Source organism: Muscardinus avellanarius (genome assembly GCF_963383645.1).
Source record: "Muscardinus avellanarius genome assembly, chromosome: 8".
NCBI classification, from domain to species: Eukaryota; Metazoa; Chordata; class Mammalia; order Rodentia; family Gliridae; genus Muscardinus; species Muscardinus avellanarius.
This window is the reverse complement of record NC_137794.1, coordinates 85,372,771-85,390,322: the sequence shown is the minus strand read 5'-3', so window position 1 is coordinate 85,390,322 and position 17,552 is coordinate 85,372,771. Positions and strand designations below refer to the sequence as shown.

General features: G+C 43.2%; 1 protein-coding gene across 1 annotated transcript; it reads left to right on the top strand.

Annotated features, from left to right (window-relative positions):
* Nucleotides 1-1,882: 1,882 nt before the first annotated feature.
* Nucleotides 1,883-8,672, top strand: CCN2 (cellular communication network factor 2; the record flags this gene model as incomplete). Its single annotated transcript, XM_080700122.1, has 6 exons — nt 1,883-1,970; nt 6,539-6,834; nt 6,941-7,163; nt 7,395-7,646; nt 7,767-7,978; nt 8,376-8,672. 6 exons carry the CDS (start codon nt 1,883-1,885, stop codon nt 8,670-8,672), a joined length of 1,368 nt encoding a protein of 455 aa, XP_080556248.1.
* Nucleotides 8,673-17,552: the final 8,880 nt, after the last annotated feature.

Below are 17,552 nucleotides of genomic sequence, written 5' to 3'. Positions count from 1 at the left end.
ATGGAACCCAAGGGCATTCTACCTCCGAGCTACACACCCGCAGCCCTATTTTTTATTCTTACTTTGAAACAGGGTCTCACTGAGTTGCAGAGGCCTTACTAAGTAGCTGAGGCTGTCTGCAAACAGTGATCCTTCTGTCTCTGCCTCCCAAATGCTGGGATTACAAGTGTGTGCCACCATGCCTGGCACAAGAAGGACGATTTAAAAACCCTACAGTCTTATATGAAAGTGCTTAGCTGGGCGTGGTGGCGCAGGCTTGTAATCCCAGCATTCGGGAGGCTGAGACCAGAGGCCCACAGTTCGCGGACAGCTTCAGCTACTTAGAAAGGCCCTCCGCAACTTAGTGAGACCCTTTTTCAAAATAAAGAATAAAAAATAGGGCAGAGGGTATAGCTCAGAGGTAGAATGCCCCTGGGTTCCATCCCCAGTCCCACCCCCCAAAAAAAGAAAGTGCTTGCATAAATATCATCTCTTTGAGCTACGCAATAACCATAAGCAGGCGGGAAATTTTAGACTGAGTTCACAGGGTAGGTAAATGGCAGGTATGAATCCCACACCTCCAGCCTCCTAGCCTTCACTCAAATTTCTAACCAATGGCTTTCTCTCAGTACTCCAGAGCTAGGGATGGAAACACATTTCCAAGGATGAAGTAATGGATCTATCTTAATTTACCCAATTTTCCCACCCAAGCAAATTCCCCGGGACATGTGTACTTTACACCAATCCTTTCAAATTTTTATTCTTGCATTTACTCCTATGTGTTAACATATGTTATCTGGTATTGATTTTCTCCTTCTAAGTCAATTGGTTAACCTCCCCCAAAGAACACATTTTTTTTTTTTTTTTTTGTGGTGGTAGTACTGGGGTTCCTGGAAACCCTTCTACCTCCAGACTACACTCCCAGACCTATTTTTATACACTTTTTATTTGGAAACAAGGGTCTCTTAAGCCAGAGTGGCTGGCTTCGAACCTGCGAGATTCTCCTGTCTCTGCCTCCCAAGCACAGGAATTACAAGCCTGCGGCACCACACCCGGCCTTCTAAACAACACATTTTAAAGAATGGTTACTTCCTCTCTATTTCATTCTTATTAAATACCACCTTACACATTACCTTAAGTATCATCAAGGGGACTCTGCACACTCCATTTGACTGGACAAAGGGTTGCTAAACTGTAATGGATTTGCGTTTCCACAATCGGAAACATTTCCTTGACCAGTGTCAAGGAAAATCTCAGAGAACACCACTGCTGACTGCCTGTGATCTCTGGCACCACCTCATGTTAACAAAACCAACTAGAGACAGCACAGGATCCTAAGTCAACCAATAGAACTGGTCAAATAAAGCTAACAACATAAATGAAACAAATGATAAGTTGTAGGAAATACTGTCTAAAAAAAAAAATTCCTTTCTCACTCTCCAGCTCCCCCACCCCAACTCCATCTATAAGCAAGGAAATGAACAGGCAAACATAAAACACAAACCCCCTGGGTAGCCTTCACTGCCTTCCAACAAATACCTCCGCTTCAGAAAGTTCCCTAAGAAAGCTAGGAAATTAATTAATTATTAGGAGGAAAAGGCAGGAAGGTAATGAATGCCATTTCAATAGCAAACATCCGCGACTCTTTCCCACCTCTGAACTCCCAGGGAGAACACCCTCTCCTTCACCTTAACCTTCATATTAAGCAAATAAGAAGTCATGTAAACCAAGCCAGGGTCCCTGAAGGTTTTAGAATAATATTTATTACTATTTTTTCAAAATGCCTCTGGCATTTTTTTTTTTTTTTTAGTGGAATTCATTTACACGATTGAACTTGAGGCATGTTAGAAACATCGGAAGCCTACTCCCAACCCACAGCAGGGACAAACCATTCCCTGTCTAGATGTCCTTGTTTGGCCAGACTTCCTATAAGTCTGACAGCTCCCTGTGTGCCTTGCACATGGGTCTTGGCTCTGACTCACATTCCTCAGGTACGGTTCCCTGGGAGCTTCGATTTCCGCTTTGAGGGCTGGCACCGACTCCTGCTTGTTCTTATAAGAAAATGTCTACCACTGAGAGTTGAAAATGTACAAGATTCCTTCTTTAAGTACACAAACACTCCAAGTCTGGCCACTTTCCTGTAGACCTGCCAGGTTTTCTCTCTGTCTGATACTTGATCAAGTAACCTTTTTTTTTTTTTTGAGGGGGAGAAACAGAAGGGAAAAAATGTAGTACATCGACAGCCGACCATCTTACAAGACTTAACCAGACGACCTGAACAGATGATGTCCTGGTAGACACACACAGACACATACCTGATATACCTTGGTAAACCACTCACTGGCCAGCAGAGTGAATTCCTCATTTTACCCAAGGGCGCTCTCTAAAAAGCATTTGCTAGCTAAACACTTGCTGCCAAGTCAAAATTAGTGCATCTTCACTATTTTGCACACAAATTCAAAGAGCTTTTTCTCTCCCTATTCTGACCTGTTGTCAATCAAAAGGGTTGGGATGTCAGAGCTGGATGAAGTTATAAGGAGCCACTATTTCCATTTTACTGCCCAGGCGCACACAAACATTTGCTGAGTCATTTATAATAGTGCAAGAATTCAGATGCCACGGCATGAATTGAGGACTGAGGATGGAGTGTCCGCCTTTCCTTCTGAATTTCCTGGCACTCAATGGTCTGCATCACAATTAAAAAAAAAAAATACTTTCAAGTCTGTGAATGTCTTGAGTGTCTTCTCTCATTCATATCCTCTCTCTCTCTCCTGCTGTGTGTGTGTGTATGTCTCTCTCTGTGTGACTTTAATATTAATCTTTCACTTTAACCTTTTCAAATGAGTTTTGATCATGGACCCTCAATCTAAAGTTTATAATGTACAACATATTTTTTTTTTTTTTTTTGCGGGTCTGGGATTGGAACCCAGTGACATTCGACTTTGAGCTACACCCCCTGCCCTATTTTTTATTCTTTATTTTGAAACCCGGTCTCAATGAGTTGCAGGGGGCCTCACTAAGTAGCTAAGGCTGTCTGGGAACCGCGATCCTCCAGTCTCAGCCTCCCAAATGCTGGGATTACAAGCGTGCACCACCACACCCGGCTAATGTACAACATATTTTTATTCTGAGATCTCATAGGTTCTGTATAATTCAATATGCTTATTTTCTCTTGGCCAATGCTAAAAACTATGGATTTATTGAGACTTTAAGGGGCCACAAGAATTTAATATTAAAACCAAATTCTTTTTATAATGTCTTGATTTTTTTTGTTTGTTTCTTTGTGTCTGTTTTTGTTTTGGGTATTGAAGACTAACCCAGGAGCATTCTACCTTCAAGCTATATCCCTAGCCCTTTTATTATTTATTTATTTATTTATTTGTGCATCTGGGGATGGAACCTAGGAGTGTCCGACCTCAGAGCTACACCCCCTGCCCTATTTTTAATTCTTTATTTTGAAACAGGGTCTCACTAATTTATGAAGGGCTACACTAAATAGTCAGCTGTCCATGAACCGTGATCCTCCGCTCTCAGATTCCTGAATGCTGGGATTACAAGTGTGTGCCACCACGCCTGGCTCATCCCTGGCCCTTTTTAATTTTTTTTTAACTTTTTTATTTTGAAACAGGGCCTCACTAAATTGCTAAGGATCTCATTAAGTTGCTAAGGCTGGTCTCAAACCTGCCATCCTCCTGTCTCAACCTCCCCAGTGCTGGTTTTATCGGTGTGTGCTACCATGCTCGCATGTCTTGATATTTTTAACAACAGCACAAAATGGTAACATCTTTTTTGTATATGGAGAGCAACAGAAACAAAAATTAAGAAAGATAAAAAAGTACCAATTCCTGAAAACTTTTAGCCTGCCTGCCCCTCTTTGAACCCAATGGAAAAAAAAAATTCTTATTATCCTCATTATATAAATGGAAAGTTGGGACTATGGTTTCAAGTTGAGCTTCCCTGGGATTTGTGAATAGCACTTCCAAGAATACAGCCCAAGTCACCCACCTATAACCCAGTCCAGTACTTACCCCATCCATGCATGAGTGCCCCTGCTGTGCTGTGCTGGTGGTGCTGTTGGGGGGGGGGGTGTTCAGATTCTGCCAAGGTTTCCAACATTGCTGCACTGCTCTCCCTTCTCCCTCACACAACAAGCTAGAGAGCTCACCGCAGAGCCCACATCTCCCCTTAGGTGAGGCACCTTCTTCACCTTCCTCCCCTTCCAGTCCAGCCCACCTTTCCAACCATTAGTGGTAGAGATAATTGGGGGTTTAGGTCTTGAAAGATTTCACTGTGGTTTCCCACATATTTTGGACTTTTTAAAATCATCCACAAGGGAAGAAAAAGTTGGGGGCCAAGTTGCCTTTAATACACATGTGGCTATTAACATAACTTGGAATGTTCCTTCTTTAAATAGGAACTCTCAGGCCTCTTCTTTTTGAGGAATGCTTGGAAAGAACATTAAATGGCAATGATGAAAGTTCTTCCTGAATTTCAGAGGCCCTGGCTGGCCATTCACACTGCTGACATGCAACTGTACTGTACAACATGTGGCTTACTTAACGAGGTAATTGTGCACAGATGATGTGGTCTGTGCTAAAGTTGAAGTGGTTATTTTTTTTTTTCTTGGCTAATTTTTCAACAGGATGAATTGAAACTTTAAAAATGTGGCCAGGTTCAAAGTATGAATCTATAATAGGGTGTTCCTAAAGTCTGTTTGCATCAGAAAATCAAATGCTTACCTTCAACTTATATTCTAAAACATTACCAACTGAAAGGAAACCACTAGTGTCAAGTATCACTAGCGGTAACAGTGCTGACACTAGTGGGAACACTAGTGTCCAGGGATGGGGTTTTACAGAAGACAAAAATGATGCGGTCCTTGAATAATTCTCTTTACACAGGACGGTAAGTGGAACTATTAGCCAAATGCCGGCAAATAATATAGATTCTAAATGAATGCAAGGTTAATTAATTGAGTCCTCAGTGAAGCTAAGCAGCATTACTAAGAAACTGAGATATGCTAGTTCGGGGGTGGTGGTGCATGCCTGTGATCCCAGTACTTGGGGAGTCTGTGAGATTGGAGCATTGCAGGTTTGAGGACAGTCTCAGCAAATTAGAGAATATGTTTCCAAATTAAAAATAAAATGGGGTTGGGGCTCTAGCTCAGAGAGAGGATGCTCCCAATACAGAGAGAGACAGAGATAGAGAGAGAAAGAAAGAGAGAGAGAGAAAGACAGAGACAGAGTCAGAGAAATGCTGAGGTCTACTGGTCATGTTAGGCATAGGAACAAAAACAGGGGAAATAAAACCTATTCTTTTCTTGATGTCATCCTGTTAGGCTGCTGTTCCTTGGGTATCAAGGGGGTCACAATCACTATTCATAAATGTATGAGGAGTCACAAAAAATATTAATCACTCATACTTAGGCTATAACCAGGCACAACAGGGTATACTGTTCTTGTTATATAATCAAATTTTGTACTTCAAGACAAACCAAGTCCCATCCACATTTGAAAGTTATATAGGTTTTCAGTAAAATCATTCTCAAAGACCTCAGCATAGCTGTGTTTAAAATGCCCCAAATGAATCCCAAGCTCTGGCTGGCCTCCTCCGGCCTGGTTCCCTCTGGTCCTGCCCCTGTATTCCCTTCCTGACACTCAGAGCTTCTACCTACCCCATTCACAAGCATCTGCTCTGACCTAACAATAGACACATTTTTCTGGAAGTACTGATGTTCACTCATCCCCTTTCCCTCCCTGCACATCCAGCAATAAAACATCCTTCCATACATTAAGAGAAAACAAAGCAAGAGTGATGGAACTTTCCTCCAAGAACTTGAACCCTTACTTAGATGCTGGCTGACTCCTCTCTCTCTCTCTCTCTCTCTCTCTCTCTCTCTCTCTCTCTCTCTCTCTCTCTCTCTCCTCTTCTCTTTTTCCTTTCTTTCTTTTTGTTTTTTTGGTTTTTTGTTTTTTTTTTTTTTTTGGTCTGGCTGAGGGCCACCAAACCATTATCTTGGTTTACAAAGTGTCAAATTTCTGTATTTGAGATACAGAATTCAGGGTTTTGCAGGTAGGTATCTTGAGGTATCAAATGGTTAAAAGCAACTTTCACTTTTCTGTAGAGTTTCAAGAGCCCACAATCTCTTAAAAATCATTAAAAAATTTTTTTTAAAGTTTCGATTTTTTTTTTTTAGGAATCCCTGCTGATTGCCTTTCTAACTGCCTTTTAAAAAGGATTTAAGGATTTTTATGTCCGTGGACAGTACAGGTCAGAGCTATTAAAATCGGAAAAGGTACAGAGAGCAATCATTGCCCATGTGTTTTTAAATGATAGAAATCAAGAGTAGTGCAAAGAAGTTGGAGGGGCAAATTCTCTTTGGTGCTGGAAATACTGCGCTTTTTTTTTTTTTTTTTTTTTTTTTTTTTCTGGTGAGCTGAAGTGTGCCAGCTTTTTCAGACGGAGGAATGCAGAGTGTCAAGGGGTCAGGATCAATCCGGTGTGAGTTGATGAGGCAGAAGGGTGGGGAGGAATCCGAGGAATGTCCCTGTTTGTGTAGGACTCCATTCAGCTCATTGGCGAGCCGGGCGGCCGGAAGCGTATAAAAGCGCGGGCCGCCCGCCCCAGCAGCACACAACAACTCTTCCCGCAGAGAGGAGGCTGCCCTTGCAACTGCGACCACAGGCGACCGCCCGCCCGTCTCCAGCCCGACGCAGCCGCCCCGGCCGACAGCCCCAGCGACCACAGCCAGGTCCAGGACCCCCGCGCCCCTCGTCTGCAGCGCCCACCATGGCCTCCGTCGACGCGGGACTCCTCCGCTGCGCCCTCCTGCTCCTCCTCGCCCTCTGCAGCCGGGTAAGGGCCGGGAGCCCTGCGCCGCCGCCGGGGAGGGATGGAGGGATGGAGGGATGGAGGGCGGGACTGGCCCGGGCCGGGAGCTGACCGCCCCTTGTTCCCGCAGCCGGCCTCCAGCCAGGACTGCAGCGGACAGTGCCAGTGCGCAGCCGGCCCCGCGCCGCGCTGCCCGGCCGGCGTGAGCCTCGTGCTGGACGGCTGCGGCTGCTGCCGCGTCTGCGCCAAGCAGCTGGGCGAGCTGTGCACCGAGCGCGACCCCTGCGACCCTCACAAGGGCCTCTTCTGCGACTTCGGCTCCCCTGCCAACCGCAAGATCGGAGTGTGCACCGGTAAGACCCGCAGCCCCCGCCCCAGCCCCGCAGGCCGCCACCTGGTGTCCGGCCACCTCTCCCCTCGCGCCCACCCAACCTGCTAGAAAAAGAACCTATTACCACCGAGTCCTTTGCTGCAGCTGCTTGCAGCCCGCCCCCTGCAGCCCTGACCCCAACTCGCATCCCTGATGTGCTCTGGAAGCCTGACCTCTCACCTCGCCGGCTTTTTTCCCTCTTCCTCTCCTGCAGCTAAAGATGGTGCCCCCTGCGTGTTCGGCGGGACCGTGTATCGGAGCGGAGAGTCTTTCCAGAGTAGCTGCAAATACCAGTGCACGTGCCTGGACGGAGCGGTGGGCTGCGTGCCCCTGTGTAGCATGGATGTCCGCCTGCCCAGCCCTGACTGCCCCTTCCCGAGGAGGGTCAAGCTGCCCGGGAAATGCTGCGAGGAGTGGGTGTGTGACCAGCCCAAGGACCAAACCGCGGTTGGCCCTGCCCTGGCTGGTGAGTCTCCTGCTAGCTCAGTGTTGGTTTGCTCCGGGGCAGAATCCTAATGATGCTTAGCACCAGGGAAAATCGCCTGATGCAGGCCCTTTACCCTGCGTGTCTGTGCTGCTCTCACAGCCTACCGACTGGAAGACGTCTTTGGCCCAGATCCAACTTTGATGAGAGCCAACTGCCTGGTCCAGACCACAGAGTGGAGCGCCTGTTCCAAGACCTGTGGGATGGGCATCTCCACCCGGGTTACCAATGACAACGCCTTCTGCAGGCTGGAGAAGCAGAGCCGACTCTGCATGGTCAGGCCTTGTGAAGCTGACCTGGAAGAGAACATCAAGGTAGGTGTTCTGCTGCCGTTAACTCATTTTCGCTGCTTTTAGCCCATTTTTGCAGAATGATAGGGAATAGGACCAAAGTTAGGTCACTTGCCACCCTTATTATTAGAGGCCCGTTATCTCCCAAAATATCTAGCCATGGAGCTGCTTTGCTGGAATGAGAGATTGTGTAATAGGAACCACCAGTTTTCCACTACAAAATCTTCCCCAGTGTTAGTTAATTCAAAACATTCCAAGGGAGGCTCTGACTATTTTTGGAAAACTGGCAAACAAAACTCAAAAGTTTCTCTCCTCAAAATATAAACAGAAGTCAGACAACATAAGTCGAGGACACAGAAGGTTGAGAAAAGCCACTCTCCTCACAGTAACTGATGTTTCTCTTCTCCCTTGCCTTCCATAGAAGGGCAAAAAGTGCATCCGTACCCCCAAGATCTCCAAGCCTGTCAAGTTTGAGCTTTCTGGCTGCACCAGCGTGAAGACATACCGGGCTAAGTTCTGCGGGGTCTGCACCGATGGCCGATGCTGCACTCCCCACAGAACCACCACCCTGCCCGTGGAGTTCAAGTGTCCAGATGGCGAGATCATGAAGAAGAGCATGATGTTCATCAAGACCTGCGCCTGCCATTACAACTGCCCCGGAGACAATGACATCTTCGAGTCACTGTACTCCAGGAAGATGTATGGGGACATGGCATAAAGCCAAAGAGAGAGAGACATTAACTCTGGAGACTATAACTTGAACTGACTCACATCTCATTTTTATGTAAAAATGATTTCGGTAGCACAAGTTAATTTAAATCTGTTTTTCTAACTGCGGGAGAGGAAGTCCCCACCAAATCTAAAACAGTGTGCCATGTCATACAAATAGTCTTTCAACCCCAGACACTGGTTTGAAGAAAGTTAAGACTTGACAGTAGACCGATATTAGCGCACAGCGCCAGAATGTATTTTAGATAGAGCTTCAGGAGCAGCAGAGACATCAGTGTAAAGGGCTAGTATCAGAGGTCATCTGAAAAGTTATGTGCCTGCTATTTGGAGTGTGATTGAGATGGAAAATTCTAGCATACTCGCTGATCCGCCTGCAGCTCCGGCGACAGCTAACATGTGCGTTCTCCAGCCATTGGGAGACTGAGTCATGTTCTGTAAATCTGAACAACAGATTCAGCCTTGACATTCTGATTCGAATGATGTTGTTCAGGAATCAGAATCCTGTCTATTAGACTGGACAGCTTGTGGCAATTTTAATTGCCTGTAACAAGCCAGATTTTTTTATTGATATTGTAAATATTGTGGATATATATATAGATATATATATGTACAGTTATCTAAGTTAATTTAAAGTCGTTTGTGCCTTTTTGTTTTTGGTCTTAATGCTTTGGTATTTCAAATGTCAGCCTCAAGTTCTGGACACCATAGGTGGAACGTGAAGCTTGTCTGATAATTCAAAGCCTGAAGCGGATACCCAAATGAAATTGTAATCAGTTAGAGTGGCAATCCATCAACACAGGTGGTTTGCTGGAGGTGAGGCAATGATGTCCGTGAGAGTCTGATTTCTAGATAGGAAATGTGGTAGCCTCATTTTCAGTGAACAATGGCCTTTGTTTAGAAGTGACTGACTCTACATAGCTGGTCAGTTTTCCACCTGGAAGCATCTGTTTCTACTTTGACTATGACTGTTTTTTGGACAGTTTATTTGTTGAGAGTGTGACCAAAAGTTACATGTTTGCACCTTTCTAGTTGAAAATAAAGTATATATTTTTTCTATAAAGGGCTTGGCTATTCATTTATTCTTATAAACAAATTTCAGAATTGTCTGGAGTATAAATGGGAAGTTTTGTTTTTTTTTAAGATCATTTGCCAATAATTTTCTAGATTCCTTTCTAACACATATAGTAATAAAGTAGTTAATTATAATAGAATTTTACACAAGAATCCTTCACACTAACTCCACTAGAGTCAAGTCTCAGACTTGCAGGTTGATGCATCATCTTGGGTACACAGGAATCTTTTTGATACTTTATGAACACATACTTTATGAATACTTTAAATACAATCTCTAGATGACTCCAGTCTTCTCTAATCCTTGGTCCTTTTTACATTTAATATATCTTTGACCATTATCGGCTAATTTCCAACCTTTGGCATCACTAGTCTCACTTGCATATGGAAAAAATGTTTAGATAATTTTTTTTCTAATTTGTATTCTATGATGAGTCTGTTTCTGACTTCAGTATCTTCCTGTGAAATCTGGAAATTAGACAATGAAACATACATTAGAATGGAGCCATTTAACAAATTACTGTCTGTAATTATGTTTCCAGTTGCCATAGTAACCAATAACAAATGGTGGAAGAATTAGGCAAGAAGCCAAGTTTCCATTCATTCATGTTTATAAAAATGTGTCTTCATTTAAAAGTAATTTCTTTCTTTCCCCAAGTCTTTAACCTTATCAACCTATATGACCAAGCAATTTATAAGTGATGAAGTGAAATTGTTCAAGAACCCTGATGTGGAAATGATAATAAATCTACTGAGGCTTCTATTGAAAAGTGGACCCCAGTAGAAAGCAAACAAAAATATTCTAAGGGCAACCAGAAGCCCAGTTTTTCCAGGTAAGAATAGCTGTGGATTCCAGGGGGACGGGAAAAGTTGCAGACAGACTAGGCTGTCCCAGGGTAATTAGCAATGTTATAGTCATTCTGAGAGACAAAAATACACCTGAAAATAAAGACTAGCTCTACAAACAGTGCCCACACCACAAACCAAAGGAAAAACTTCCCATGTTCAAAATGTGAAGAGTATTTCTGGTCACAGTGTTGGTTTGCAGGATACACCCACATATGTATATAGCAACACTGTCAGCAACCTCACTCAACTTTCCTAAACAAACTTTGTGCACACAGGCAAAGCACATTGTCAGTTCATGCTTCCTTGCTGCTGATAACTAGCAGCAAAGATGAAAGGCCATGGCAAATGAACCCAACTTTTTTTAAAGGCATGAGAGAACTCTGGGGGTGAGCGGAAGAAGCAGTAATAGAAACATAGATTTCAGATTTTCCAAATTCTTACATAAAAAGAGTTTAACTAGACTGCATAACTAAAATCCCATGAGCAGTATCTGTAACAAAATTAGGAGATAAGATACCCCTGGCCCCCAAAATGTGAAAGAGACAATCATCAAGTACCAGAAGACATGCTGTGTCAGCACACATGTAGACAAAAGGAGAGAAACAACAGGGTATCCAAGGCTCCTGAGAAGGAAAGCCCCAGAGAGCCAGCAAGTGCTCACTAGAAATACAGGTAGCTGGTCGAAAAGCAGCCTGAAACTGGCAGAAGTGTGGGCCACTCTAACAAAACTTGCAAGCCAGGGCTTCTTTCTAAGAGAAGACACCCAGACCTCTAAGGAGCAGAATCAAAATCTAGAGGGGACTTTTTGCATTTTAAAAGCTATCTAGTGAGGCCCTCTGCAAATCAGTGAGACCCTGTTTCAAAATAAGAATAAAAAATAGAGTGTTGCTTGGAGGTAGAATGCCCCTGGGTTCCATCCCCAGTCCCCCCCCCACACACACACACACACACCACACACACAAAAGCTATCTACACCAAGCCTCCTTCTTGGGAAGTTTAGGAGAATTAATTTCACATAAATTAGGAAAACAAAATTATCAAAGCTAAATCCTATATAAAGTTGGTATGTGAAAATAGAATAGCATCTGTACAGATTATAATAACTTCTAAGGAATGCATGCCCATTAAAATTTCTTATTTCAGAAGAACATTAACAAATTGATAGTAGACATGAAAGATGATAAAGAAACAACTAACAACACAAAATAACAACATAGGTCATAATTAGCAAAACTTAGAAATAGGTGAAGGAGTTATCAATGAAGGAAAGCTACCTAAAAAGAACACAGGATTGAAGAGCTACAACAGACTGAAAAAATAAAAAAATAAAAAAATCAGAAGGTTTCAAGAAAAGATAACAAATATTTTAGTTAGGCAAAGAAGATATATGGATAGTAGGAGTTTGGGGAGAAAAATCTATAAATCAACAACACCTCTGAAATTTAAAAAATGAGTGGAAAAATATATATTGTAAGAATACAGCTAGATGTGGTGGTGCACACCTGTATTCCCAATAATTAGATAGCTGAGACAGGAGGATCACAGAGGTTCAAGACCAGCTTCAGCAATTTAGTGAGCCCCTCAACAATTTTACAAAACTGTTTCAAAATAAAAGTAAAAGTGTGACTTAAAGGTAGAAATCCTCTGGGTTCAATCTCCAGTACCACAAAACCACAAAAAGAGAGAGAGAAAGAGAGATAAAAGAAAGAACAAGAGGAAGGAGAAGAGGAAGAAGAAGGCAGAGTGGGGGAGGAGAAGGAGGAGGAGAAAAGGCAGGCAGGCAGGCAGGCAGGCAGGCAGGCAGGCAGGCAGGCAGGCAGGCAGGCAGGCAGGCACCATAAGCCTGGTCCCTGAATCCTTCTGGCCTCCTGTCTCACCTTGTAATTTTTTTTCCCTCTTACATGCACTCCTGCCATGATGCCATCTACCATGTTGTGATATAGCCAGAAGGTTATCACCAGAAGCCAAACAGATCAGACTGCTTAATCTCACCTAATCTTCAGCCTCCAAAACTGTGTGTTAAATAAACCCTTATCTTATAAAGTACCCAACCTCGGGTATTTTGTTATAACAAAAGAAAATACACTAAAGCACCTTCTTAGATTGATAAGAATATATACAAAATAAAATTTTTCTATGATTACTTCAATATCTTTTTTTGTACACTATATCTCACAGTACCTCATAAGAGATTGGCTCCATGTTACCAAACCTAGACATAACCTGGAGATGGCTCTGAAAAAGATCTGCCCTGTGTGGTGACATATGCTTGTAAGCCCAGCATTTGGGAGGCTGAGACAGAGGATTGCAGTTCACAGACAACCTCAACTACTTAGCAAGGCCCTTTGCAACTCAGTGAGACCCTATTTCTAAAATATAGCCAGGCGTGGTGGCAAACGCTTGTAATCCCAGTGCTTGGGAGGCTGAGACAGGAGTATCACACAGGTTCAAAGCCAGCCTCAGCTGCTTAGTGAGGCTCTCAGCAACTTAGTGAGACCGTGTTTCCAAATAAACTATAAAATAGGTCTGGGAGTATAGCCCAGAGGTAGAAAAGCCCCTGGTTTCTACTCCCAGTACCACAAACACACACAAAAAAACAAAATAAAATAAAGTATAAAAAATAGGGCTGGGGGTGTAGTTCGGAGGTAGAATGCCTTTGGATTTTATCACTAGTACCACAAAAAAAAGAAAGAAAGAAAGAACAGATCTTATAGTCACCAGTGTTCATTTCATGATGGTCAGTTAAAGTAATTTATATATGTTTTCAAATGTTATGAAATGAATATGAATTATTTCATAATCAGAAATATATGTAAAATAAATATTGCATCTCTTTATTAAAAGTAGCAAAGAATATGCCAAAATTGTTAAGAGTTCTCTGTGATTTGGATCTTGATAGAGTTCACAATATATTAAATAAATAAATAAATGCCTTAGCTATTCAGTCTACTCTACCTTAATTAGCCATGTGCCGAGGAGTATGTGCACACATATACAGCCTCTCTGTAATCCATGTGTTCATTGTATACTCGGTGTATTCTCTTATTCCATTTCCCTATGCCATAAATAGAATTGATGAAATTTTCCATCCACAAGTATATAACTATTCTTTACCTCATGAATCATAGTAATTATATATAGACTGTTACTAAGACTAAAAATAAAGTAAACAAAGCAAAATATATTCTTAAAATACTAAGTCAGACTCCAAATCTAAATATAGAACCCAAAGCAATCAATATCTAGATATACTTTCTATATTAGATGTTTAATTTTTTTGTGGTACTGAAGGTGGAACCCAAGAGCTTTCTACTTCTGGCCTACACTCCCAGACCTATTTTATACTTTATTTGGAAACAGGGTTTCACTAAGTTGCTGAGAGCCTCACTAAGTAGCTGAGGCTGGCTTTGAACCTGTGCCATCCTCCTGTCTCAGCCTCCCAAGCTGGGATCACAAGCATGCACCACCATGTCCGGCTTACATCCAAGCACTTTTAAAAATAATGTACCACCATGCCCGGCTTACATCCAAGCACTTTTAAAAATAATGTTACTACAATATTAAAGCAAATTATGCGGTATTGTTTTTCACCTTTATGTTCAATATTTTCCAAATTACTTATAAGCAATAGTTATCACATAATAATCACAAAGCGGAACTAATTTTTAAAATTTCAGATCATGAGTTTCTAAAAGTTAATACATAATATATATATAACAAATTTCTTTGCCTAATTAACTAGAGCATCATATGTATAGAAAATGAGTGGAACATTCAATGGGTATAGCAAAGCTACAAGTATTTAGGTAGGCGTGGGATTTCCCTTTCCACATTAGAAGAATTAGAAGAATTGTTCCAATTTTTACTTAAATTTCTCAGTACAAGTTAACCTCTCTCAACATTTATTTTGTATTAACCTATCCACAGGCTCATTTATTCAAACACAATTCCAGAAGGCAACTGATACATAGAAACTACAAAACTGTATAGTTTATGTATATTTAATGAGCCTCGGAAAGCATCATTTAATTACAGAACACAAGACATGTTTCTGGAATCTTGTGTGGAAACCATGTCTCACCATGTCTCATGTATGCGCTCCACTTCAGGAGTAAGGGTTATCAATACATCTCATTCTACAAGTTTGCATTTCAAGTGGGCAGGGAAATGGATAGAAAATATCACTTTTATGGGGGGGGGGACCTCGCTGGGTATGGTGGCACATGCTTGTAATCCCAGCATTTAGGAGGCTGAGACAGGAGGAATGCAGGTTTGTGGCCAGCCTCAGCTATTTAGTGAGGCCCTTTGCCACTGAGTGAGACCCTGTTTTAAAATAAAGAATAAAAAATAGGGCTGCAGGTGTAGCTCAGAGATAGAATGCCCCTGGGTTCCATCCGCAGTACCAGAAAAAAAGAAGGAGGAGGAGGAGGAGGAGGAGGAGGAGGAGGAGGAGGAGGAGGAGGAGGAGGAGGAGCACTCTTGCCCAGTGTCATGACATGTATTGTAATCTAAGTACTTGGAGGGCTGAGACAGGAGGATAACAGGTTCAAAACCAGCCTCAGCAACATAGCTAGGGCCTTGGAAATTTATTGAGACCCTGTTTCAAAATAAAAATAATAAAATAGGACTGGGAGTATTGTTCAGAGATCAAACGTTGTTGGATTCAATCCCCGGTGCAAAAAAAAAAAAAAAAGAAAAGAAGAAAACATTTGTCTAGCATGCACAAGGCCCTGGTTCAGTCCTTAGCAGTGTACACATATGCTTTTAGAATGGACATATGTTAAACCAGACATGGTGGCACAAGCCTATAATCCCAGATACCTGCTGGGCTGAGGCAGGAGGGTCACAAGTTGGAGGCCCGCCTGGGCAATTTAGCAACACTCTCTCTGGAAGTAAAAAGGGCAGGTAAAACAATATATTAAAAAGATATAGCTTTGCAGGTTTGAGGTCAGCCTTGGCAACTTAGCAAGGCCCTCAGCAAGATCCCATTTCAAAGTTAAAAATAAAATGAAAGTGTAGCTCCAACGTAGAATGCCCATGGGTTCAATCATAGTAACACACACACACACACACACACACACACACACACACACACACATAGGAATTTGATCCCTTGAGTGTAGATACGATGAGGTCTTTATTACAGTTTCAGACTCAAAGTGAAAAGGGCCATTGAAGGATCTTACAAATTTTTAATTTCTAAACAAATAAACATCAGTCTTCATAATCCACTGAAGCAAAAACCTTCTGGAGTCCTTATTCTTATTAAAGAGAAAAAGACCTGGAGGCCCAAAGGTGAGGCAGCCACTGTGGGCCACGCGTGACCTGGCCGTTTCTCCCTGTGACCCACAAGGAGCCATTGTGAGGGAGCCTTAAGCACAGCTGTATCAGGCCCTGGCCGCGGCTGGGGTTTTGTCTGTAAGTATAGGGAGCTCTTTAGTTGGTGACCTGTTGGACTCATAGTTCATTTAGCGGTTTAGTGGCTTCGGATCTAATTTGTTGGTTTAGGCTTTTGGCTTGGTTGTATTGTTTGATGGTTTTGTTGTACTTTTGTTTGTTGTTTTGCTTTTTTTTTTTTTTTGTAGCCAGCATTGTTAGTTGCTATTGCAGCCCTCAATGGACAGTACTAGGAGCGAGTAGAGAGGTGAGTGAAGATGCCCTCAAGGGCCATTATAGAATCCTGAGGGACATCAGCAAGGGCAGCTTTGTCCAGGTCAAACTGGCCCGCCATTTTCTCACCAAGACAGAGGTGGCTGTGAAACTTGGGCCTACAGTCAAGCGTAGGGTCCTTCTCCTTCTAAACAAAATGGATATATTGAGGACTACGGAGCACTCAAATGTGGTCCATCTGTTTCAGATCGTAGACGCCACCGACTTTGTCTACCTGGAGATGGAGCAGGTGTGCGGAGGGCACTGGCTCGCGGGTCTGAGGGAGGACGAAGCCCGGAAGCTCTCCAAGCAAGTCCTGTGGCCGTGTGCTACTGCCATTGTGCACAGGGATCTGAAGCCGGGGAACACCGTACTGGACAAGAAAGGTCATAGACTTTGGGGTGAGCCGCAGGGTCACTGCCAGGAAAAAGATGAAGGCATTGTGCGGGACTCTCCAGTTCTGTGTCCCAGGGCTGTACCAGGGGAAGCGACATGGCCCCAATGTGGACATCTATGGCTGAGTATCCTCCTCTCTGTGCTTGTGCCCCTCCTCATTTTAAGGGCACCACCTTTAAGCAGCTGGATGAGCCAGTCATGCAGGGAAGATACGAGAGGCCTTCTCACCTTTCCCCTGATGTGCAAAGCTGCGTCAATCAATTGTTGACTATGGATTCTACACGGAGGCCCACAGCCAACCAAATCCTGGGGCGCCCATGGCTGAAACAGGGTGAAGAGTATTCATCAACTCCATGCCACCCATTTCCCAAATACCTGAACCCCATGATCATGAGAGTCATGGCTTACCTGGGTTACACCCACACTGGGTTTGGCTGGCTGTGTTTAATAGAACATTTGATGATGCTATGGCCACATACTTGATAATCCAACACAGGGCGAGCCACAGGGCAGGGTGCTCATTCCAAGTTAGGCCTGAGCATCATGGCATCAGGCCACCTCCATCCCCAGAAGATCCTTCAGCCTATAATATCCTCTGAAAAAGCAGAGTGAGCGAGCTTGCCCTTTTTGTGTCTCCTGTCTTTTGCCTGGCTGGCTGAAACGCACCCCCACCTGGGAGAAACCTTAGAGGCTTTTTCCTGGGAAACTTCCTTCCCTTTGCCCTGAGATGGTTCTTTATTTTCTTCTTCTTCTTCTTCTTCTTCTTCTTCTTCTTCTTCTTCTTCTTCTTCTTCTTCTTCTTCTTCTTCTTCTTCTTCTTCTTCTTTTGTTCTTTTTTTGTACTGGGGATAGAACCGAGGGGCATTGCACTTCTAAGCTATACCCCAGCCCTATTTTTTAGTCT